This window comes from Salvia hispanica, chromosome 6, assembly GCF_029641045.1.
Source record: "Salvia hispanica isolate PSC_SH4W2 chromosome 6, Shi_PSC_v1, whole genome shotgun sequence".
Classification (NCBI taxonomy): domain Eukaryota; kingdom Viridiplantae; phylum Streptophyta; class Magnoliopsida; order Lamiales; family Lamiaceae; genus Salvia; species Salvia hispanica.
The window spans coordinates 21,462,004-21,471,430 of record NC_142697.1 but is presented as its reverse complement, the minus strand read 5'-3'; the positions used below and the strand labels follow the sequence as shown (position 1 = coordinate 21,471,430).

General features: G+C 39.0%; 1 protein-coding gene across 1 annotated transcript; it reads right to left on the bottom strand.

The window, feature by feature from the left end:
- Positions 1–4,188: 4,188 nt before the first annotated feature.
- Positions 4,189–9,115, bottom strand: LOC125207270 (polyadenylate-binding protein-interacting protein 12-like). The gene is made up of 11 exons (XM_048106539.2): positions 8,998–9,115; positions 8,284–8,780; positions 7,823–7,933; positions 7,684–7,728; positions 7,532–7,604; positions 7,337–7,449; positions 7,175–7,234; positions 7,044–7,091; positions 6,890–6,958; positions 4,670–4,731; positions 4,189–4,579 (listed from the first exon to the last, which is right to left on the bottom strand). Exons 2-11 carry the CDS (start codon positions 8,710–8,712, stop codon positions 4,522–4,524), a joined length of 1,068 nt encoding a protein of 355 aa, XP_047962496.1. The 5' UTR covers positions 8,713–8,780; positions 8,998–9,115; the 3' UTR covers positions 4,189–4,521.
- Positions 9,116–9,427: the final 312 nt, after the last annotated feature.

Here is a 9,427-nt window from a genome sequence, read left to right as displayed (position 1 = left end):
TATGCATTTTATTGTACATGCTGATGTAGGAATACATTTTAGAGTGAATTATATATCCCATTCAATTTTGTTACATTTAATAAAACTTTTTTATTAAAGATGATCAATATTGGTTCCTTATTTATCACCGTGGTGACTTCAACTCCTGACCTATTAGTTAGAGGAGAATCATCTTACTCACTAGGCAGCGTTTTACTGTTCATTTAAATCTTTGATGATCATATTAACTAGACATGGTACAACCATGATAGCTATCATAGTTTCTACTAATTAATTTATCTTAGAATGTCTCCGGTGACGCCCTTCCCACACAAAATTCATGCCACATCATCACTAGGACTTCTCATTTCACTAGGACTTCTCATTGCACTAGGACTTCCCGCAATAAAATTAATAAATTCACAATTAAAATTAAAATTTACGGAATTAAAATTTCGACACGGACCGTATTTATAGAGTTTTTTTTTTTTTAAATTAATTTTCGGTCGGACGTCCGAGTGGGACGTCCTACCCACGCCACAGTGGCGGACGTCAGGTAGGACGTCGGGCTGAGGGGCGAGGACATGGGACGGGCACATGGGACGGGCATGGGCGCCCTTCCCCTTCACTACGGCGGACGTCGGGTAGGACGTCGGCGACGTCCTACCAGGACGTCCGCCATTGGAGACACCCTTAATTTTTTGTTTGGTAGCTAAATAAAATTGCGAGTTAACATAACAAATATTTGGTACAATAAATCATAAATAATGAAAATAATTATGATTGCCTAGATTACCCAATTATGACATAAATAAGAAAAGGTAACCATGGTAGCCAAATTTTGGAGGGTAATAGTGTACTTTTATTAATACTATCCTGGTACAATTTTCAAGACAAGATCTATAAGAGCATTTCCAATGCTCTCCCTAAAAACTCTCTTATTTCTCCCTAACTCCTGCCACATCAGCGCCACATCAGCACCAAAATTTATCCCCAGTTTTTAGCCAACTTTTAGCCAACTGCTCCAATGGTTTCTCCCTTATTTCTCCCTTATTTTTCCCTAACTCAACATTTCATTTTTACATCATCACTAATATTGTTTAATTTTTCCTACAAATGTGTTTAATAAATAGATTTATAATGAACAATTCATCGTTGTATTAATCATTGGAAAATATAATACAACGAGAAAAAAAAACTACAAATAAAAAACCATAAAAAACAAAGATTTAAAAAACTAAGAAGGAGGGGCGTCCGGCGGGAGGCCCATCAGGATCTTCATATTTTGGATGGTCGACCAGAGGGACTGCTTCTCTTCTGGGGTTCCGCCGCCGGTGAAGTACAGCGTGTACAGCTGCGTCAGATTGGCGACATTGGCAGAGAGCGTGGCTTGTTGTATGAACTGGGGTTCCGACTGGGCATCCGACGATGCGCCCTTCCCCTTCCGCCTCCCCTTCGCCTTCTTCGCTCCCACAGGGCGCTCGTGCGGACCATCCCCAGTCAAGTCGATGGGGGTCGCGCTTCCTTCACTCTCCGCACCGCTAAGTCGCGAGCGCACCGATTTCCCGTGCAGCGCGCTGTGCATCCCCGTCCGGAATTTGGGGAGATCCTTCAGCCTCTTGAAGCCCTTCGACAAGAACTGGCCATTATACCTCTGCATGGCCTCATCCCGGACCATGTGCTCGTTCTGGCCACTCGTCATGTTCGTCATCAAGTTAGAGTATATACCGTTGAAGTGGCCGCAGTCCCTCATGAGGCGCTCCCAATGCCGGCGGATCGTCTCGCTGCCATGGTCCTTCATCGAGGCAGTCTTGTTGCTCGTGTACTTCTCCGCAACCCGCTCCCAGAACATGAGCTCAGTCTGGTAGTTGCTGCGCTCCGCGTTCTGCGTCGTGTCCGCCCAGCAGTTGGCTATCAGCTCGGACTCTTCCAGAGTGTAAGTAGTCCTTACCCGCTTCGGCTTCTCATTGGAAGCTGTATCAGTCGTAGCCGTCAACGCCGGCGCCTTCCCTTTCCTGCTCCTGGAAGGCGGCTTGGCGGACGTTTCTTCCACCTCGTAGTCGTCCGTGCCGAGTGTCGGATCCGTTGTGTACGTCGCGTCCTGAGATCCTTCGTCGTCTGGGGTTGATCCAGGGGTGTCGAACAACGATGTAACTATCTGGGGGCGATACACATCGTCGGCTGGAGAGGGCATGCTGAGGGCAGACTGGAAGTACGGAGAAAGTCTGCGCACCGGAGGAGTCTGCAATAGGGACGGATCCGCATATGGATATTGGCCGGGAGGAGAACCCATCGACAACAACGAGTTCATCCACTGCTGATTTGTTTCATCAGTGGGGTTGGGAATTTGCGGACTCGTCTCTTTGCCCTTACCTTTTCGAGAATGTTTCCTACTTGAACTCATAATTTTGAAGATTGAAGATTGAGAGAATGATATTGAAAAATTGAGAGAATGAAGATTGTGTGTGATGAATGGAGGAGGAGGAATTATATATAGTTTTGGAATTATAGCCGTTGAAAAAAAAAAAAAAAAAAAAATGCCGAAAAATCGCCTAATCGCGCCTACAGTGTGAAACGGGAGTTGGCGTTAATTCGGTAGAATTAACGCCGAAACACTCCCAACGGCCGGCGATAACTCGGCGATTTTCGGCGAAAAATCACCGAGTGTTATCGCCGGACCATTGGGAATGCTCTAACTTGATCAATTGGAAGTTAGTTTTCTAGTATGGACTTTTATGTGGACTTCATGACGGCCGGATACAAGACACGAATCACATAGAACTGTAACATGGCTACCAAATACACAGTTTAACTCAGATAAATCTCATTATCTTGCTGTAAAATAACCTCACATTAATGAATTTCATTAATTGATCTAATCAACTACCTTTCTATATATTCTCTTCGTCCCTAAAAAGTATGAATTATTTCATTATAAGTCCGTCCCTGAAAAGTATGAACTTTCTAATTCTAGAACTATCATTACAATATACTAATGATGTAGAGTTCAGTCTGTATTAACACTACTTACACCACTCTTTATCTCTCTTACTTTACTAATTACACATTAAAATCTTTACCGAACTAAATATTCGTACTTTTCACGGACAGATGGAGTACTATTCTATAAGTCTATTTGTTACTTTTCAAGTGTGATTACAAAGCAATCATGTCTTTATAAAGAGTGAAACAGTTTTTTCTACTCTAAACTTGAAAAGAGAATAAATAATACTACTAATATTTTAAAAAACCCTTACACATACTGAGCATTTAAATGAAAACCTCATAAATTTTCTATTCCAAACCCAACTTCATATAAAACTTTACTACTATATCATATGCAATTTGAAAGCACCTAAATTAAATGTGGTTGACTTAGTTATATTACAATGTACTCCACTAATTATCTCCTCAATTTTAATTTCTCTCGTTCTTCTTGTATTGAATTAACAAAAGCTAACAAGCAATTAACCTAGTATTGACTGACTAGTAAGTAGTTAGTGTGTGGTCTGGTCTCCCTCTGCTTTCTTTCTTCTCCACAAAATATGTAGCTTGGATTGAGCAAACAATACAAACTCACAAAAGGCGGCTCCACTCCACCACCTACTTTATTTTCTATCGCCTTGTTTCTATTTACTAGTACTAATTTTCAACCCTACGCTTGTATATGTATGTATGTATACAATAATGTCAAAAATGAGTTACGTGAGACCAACACAACTTCTATTAAAGTTGAGATGGCCGAGCTAAGGCGCCAGATTAAGGTTCTGGTCCAACATTATTTTATTTAAAAATGTTTCCATTAAAATGTTTTTTCTAGGTATTACTCCTATCATCTTGTCAGTTTTTTGTTTATTTATAGTTTTAAGCATTTATTTTTCTAGGTATTACAGTATTATCTTGGCCCCATAAAACTCTTTAACATTGACATACGTCTTTCCAAGGAATTGCTTCACTATTAGTCATTTCCTTTTGCCTAGACAGACAAATTTTCTTCTTTATATCTCCCAGGCACCTCTCTCTTTTGATCACCTATATTCGCACACTTTGTGTTCATTCATGATAACTGAAATAACTAGGAGTAAAATTTATCTAGGGACTAGGGCTATGGGAAACCAAAGACGAAAACGGAGATGAGAAGTCCAAGGCAAATGAACATGAACGGGAGAACATTCTAGAGGCCAAGATTTGCTTCAACATATAACAAAGTAAGTTCAACGAGATCAATGCATCTCATGATATGATTGGTTACTGCAATGTGAAAAAAGGAGTTTTCCTTCAAGGTCACAAGCATCAGACACTGCCTGCTGTACTAGTGTAGTACACATTAAGTGGAGCATATCATTGACAGCTTAAGCCTCGAAAATGGCCATACTCTACTAGCTTAACAGTCTACCATAATTATCCGATACAGTTGAGAGTGAGACGACCAGCGTAGGCACAGACCCGGAAAAAAAGATTTAACACATAGATACCACAGAGTATCAGCATCCACCATGTAACTATTGTATACATAATGGAGAATGGATGACCTCTGTCTGATCAGTGCATGGATTGACGGGGTGCACGGGGCCTAACAGGGGTCTTTGATGGGCTCACCCTGGAAGAGTCATAAGTACATAGTTAGTTATTTACTTGGGAGAAGATAAGGCTATAGTAATGTGTGCAGGGATATTAGAGAACGTCGAACCTTATAGGCAACGACCCCAGCACAGCACCACTGCAGTTCAATGCTGCAATTGCACTTTCAGCCTGCCAAGGGAAAAATAGTCCAATTGAAACTCAGATTCTAAGGTAATGCACCTCACCCATCCGAAAAAGGACACACACACAAACATAATCAAAATAAGTGGAGAATCAATTCCCAAGTTGATTTCAGAAGTCCAAGAGTGTAACAGATAATATAGATGTGAATGTTTTCACATAGCAATCTTCAAGTTAAGAAAGATATCATGGCCACAAAAGACCTCAAGCTAGAGAAGCTTGGAACTTTCCGTGGAGGATTCTCAAACACAAAATTAAAGAGCACAGAGACACATTACAAAAGACATAATACTCAAACCTCCTGAAATTTCCATGTAGTGAAATATAAGAGGAGAGGAATCAAGTCACTATGGGGGAAAGGTTATGGTAGCGCCTTTTAGTGAATCATTAATAATATGAAGGGAGATTTAGATATCAATCACGAATAATGCAAAGGCAGGCTACAAATACACAGCACACTTAAGAAATTAATAGAGTAAATATCTATATTATAATCATTTGATAGTGGGTGGTTCTAAGGAAATACCTAGCCAGAATGTTTACTAAAGATATGTTTAGTGTGAAAAGATAGGGAGAGAAATGGCATGTGCTGGTTTAGTTTTGAGAGGATGTATGATGATGAGAAAACAGCTGGGACGTGAAACTATATGTAGCCAAGGTAATTAGAGGGAAGTTTATGAGATCAAATATTAAGATGCCTCATTTAAGAAAATAACATAACATAGTATATTCTACAACACAGTGAGCAGAACTGTATTCTTCTTCATCAGCAACAACACATTCTTACAGTGGCAATTTGCTCTCACTAAATTACTTAATTTGGACACTAGTTATAGCACAGTATATGATACGGGCTGAACAAGAACTCATTGATGGTATGTTTCTTCCAACAGTTGCAGTAATACTCACTCCATCCCAAAACAATAGAGAAGACGCGGGTTTTAATACATAATTGGATAAGTATGAGAGAGATAGCAAGAAAAAGTTGTTGAAGTATGTTAGTGGAGAATGGGGCCCACAGAGAGAAAATAGTTACCAAAAATAGAAGTAGGCTATTTTTATGGGATGGACTAAAATGGAAAGAGTCTCTATTTTTATGGGACGGAGGGATTATCATAGTTAGACTCTCAACCATTTTCAGTATAGAAACTAACATCACGTTGATGTATCTACACTATATAAACAGAAATGAGGTAAACACTGCTTATCACATAATGGTATGTTTTCTGCACACTGGAAAAACCAAAAAAATGCACATTGTGATAAAAAATTCTCAAAATTTATGCTCTACTATTCAGAAGCTATATTTCTCTAGATCCAATGCTTATGGATCATATTTTATCTACCACTCTACTATAGAATGATTAAGTAACAAAACTTGGGAGAACACATTCCTATATCGAAACCAGGATTATCCTAAATCACTCAAGGCTTTCTCTAAGGAATTTTAAACACAATAGAATTCTTTAGTATAACAGCAATGTATTTTACAGTGGAAGGAGGGAGAAGGAAAGGAGAAGCCACCACAGCAGGACTCAAATTTTTTAGAATATAATATGAAGAACCTCGCATCAGCAACCAAATATACAATTGGCAAATTCCAAATAAGTATTCACTACCATAAATATCAATATATAAAAGATGTGGCCTACATTCAGGAGGCCTTCCCTTGAGTAATAGCTCATCCAAATACAGTCTACGTAGGGAGTCAATAGTAAGCTAACATGTCAGAGAAAATGGGTAGCTTGTTACATCTCCATTAGTTTCACTCTGGACTAACTCAAAGAACATTCAAGATGAACATAACCTCTATTGGTCATCTGAACATATAGTACAACATAACTAATGACAAGAAAAAAAAAAGTTGGAATACATACAAAATTACTCCCTGGATAAGTACATCTTTGTCCTTTATGTGAGAACTGAGAACAGATACTTGTCTATGGATTTCATTCAAGAATATGGACCTTATCTGTACCAGAAAGACCGTCTAACTAGCAAGCTATAGCCCAGGTACGAATATCACAGACAATTTCTATACTGAAGACATAAAAGATTTGCATAAACAAAGAGAGGTAGAACTATTAGCTGACACCATTACTTAAAAAGAAGTGAAACAAGATGAGCAAGAAACTATATCACTCACCATTACAAACTCCACAAAAGCTATACGAGTGGAATGATGATAGTCACCAAGCAACCTCAACCTATAGACCTGATTCAAAAGGTGCAAATGCCATTTGCAAGCGTTTAATTTCTTCATGAAAGAATAAAGATGGTCAAACTGTCAGGTTATATACCTCGCCACAAATGGACTCAAAGAAGAGTTTGACATCAGCTTGAGTGACCTGTAACGTAGAAAGAAATAAATGATGCCTGAATAGCAAACAGACATCTGACGACTTGTAAAGGATTGTGAGCGCAAAACTACCTTTTTGTCAATATTTGTACAATAAATAGTCCTAGCGCACATCTCCCTTTCATCCTCAGACTACATCTCAGTAACAAAAAAAAGAATTTAAGTCTACATTCTTCGAACAAATGGAGACAGGACACGTGTCACGAGGAGCTAAATGTTTGCAAGGTTTCTCACCCTAGGCAAGAATGTCGGATTAACAGGGGCAATTGCAGTTTTGGAAGGCAGAACTCTCACTGGATAATAGCCAAGCATTGTTCCTGCCAAACTCAAGGCGTTCCTTGCCCCTTCTACATTCACATGAGAGACAGTGAAATGTGATATAATCCCTGGATTATCAACTACACAACCAAATGAAGATTGTCCACATACCTTCGTCAGTGAACTCAACAAAGGCAAAACGAAGTACGGAATTAGGGTCACCACAAACACGACAATCCACAACCTTCATTATGAGTAGATTGCGGAAGAAACCGTTAAGAGTCATAAAGTGGTGGTGAACACAGAATTTGACAAATACACACCTGACCACAGCCAATAAAGAGTCCTGCAAGTTGCTCTTCCGTAACCTACAGTCGTCATAATAACGGCCAAATTTGAATGTTTACTTGTCGAAATAAAGTACTCCAATATAATAACCAAATCCCTGGACTCTCTTTTTACCTGATGATCAATATCAGAAACATACACCGTCCTCTTAATCACGTCATCTCTTTGAGCCATGCTTGTTCGACTATTCATCCTCCGCTTTCCATTAGTATAGCCATTTTTCCTCTGCAAATTAAACCATCCACATAACCAAAACCAAATGGTAAAGAGAAAACATAAAAGAAACAATTAACTGGAAAACAAACATGTCATCAGGACAATAACAAATATGTATCTCAATCCAAAACGAGACAACATTTTCAACTCCAGAAACATACAAACTAAAGAGAACGTGCTACCCAATCATTGAAAATAAAACCACCTATATATGTCATGAAATTTCCATTTTTCCTTCCACCCTATCAACCAAACCAACGACAATATTTCATAAAAGCAAACCAGCACAAAAAAGGAATACACTATAATATGTAATGAGCTTGAAAAAGGAAAGGAAAATATCAGATAAAAATACTAACCCTTCTAAAAGAATTTTCAGTTGGAAGACCAGAATTAAAGAGCTGCTGCATCATAAAACCATTAGCATCAAACCCAAAATGGCCAGCACCCGCCGCTTGAGGGGACCCAAGCATCTGCTGGCTGCCAACGAGCGACGGCGGCACGAATTCCTCAGCCATGGGGTTCAATTTCGATAGCATTTCCTCTAAATCCCTCATCTCCCTCTTAAACCCCTCCCCTCCATCGTCCTCGCCGCCCAATTTCTCCTCTCGCGACACTCCATTCCCGTTAACGGCGAGCTGGTGATGGCCGTTGGACATCTTCAGGTGGAAATTCTGATCGGTCGGCGTCGTTGACTTTTGCTGGTGGTGGCGATGATCCACCGCAGCGTCGCTCTCGCGATTCGATGACGTCATCGCGCTAGCCCTGGCATTTTCCACCACCGCCATGATCGACCAAAAACCTCCGCAAAATTTTTGGTTTTCCGACTTTGTATTCTTCTATTTTCCAAAATTCACTGTCACAAAATATTAAAAGCGGAAACCTATAATTTATTTCCTTGCTTCAACAGATCAAAACTTCAAAATCTAACTATAAATTATGCCCAAAATAAACTGAGTTGTTGGTATCTGATAGCTCCTTTTGAGCACGAAAATCAGAAAATCTTCTACAGCCAAACAAAAAACAGATGAAAATAAAAAAGAGAGAAACGCAAAATCAGAACGCAGCTTTACCTTTTTCCCAGATTATTTTATTCTATGTTGCAAGAATATTTTACTGAGTCTGCAAAGAGAAGTTATATATAGTGATAGGAAAAAAAAAAAAAAAGCAGTTCATAATAATATCAATAATAATAAAAATAATAGCGTTGTTTTTATATGTGGAGAAATGGGAAACAATATTAAATACGAATATTATGTTACGTACGCATTTATTTTATTAATCTTCTTGCATCTGTTTTCGTCATTTATCACCATTAATTATAGCACTGGACTTTGTTCACAACGCCCCAAAATATATGATGAGGAACTGGTGAGGGACAGTGTGGGGCCCACTGCTTACTTTGTACTACCAGAATTTGTAACCCTTTTTTACCTTTATTTTATCATGTATATAGTCACACTTAATTTGGATTAAATATACTGAAATCATTGATTGATAGTA

Excerpts from the sequence above, each read along its gene's own strand:
- LOC125207270 (XM_048106539.2), bottom strand. The coding sequence starts at position 8,712 with ATGGCGGTGGTGGAAAATGCCAGGGCTAGCGCGATGACGTCATCGAAT. Across the intron at positions 7,450-7,531 it reads TGTTGAGTTCACTGACGAAG|AAGGGGCAAGGAACGCCTTG; the intron begins GTATGTGGACAA and ends ATGTGAATGTAG. Across the intron at positions 7,092-7,174 it reads GTACAAATATTGACAAAAAG|GTCACTCAAGCTGATGTCAA; the intron begins GTAGTTTTGCGC and ends TCTACGTTACAG.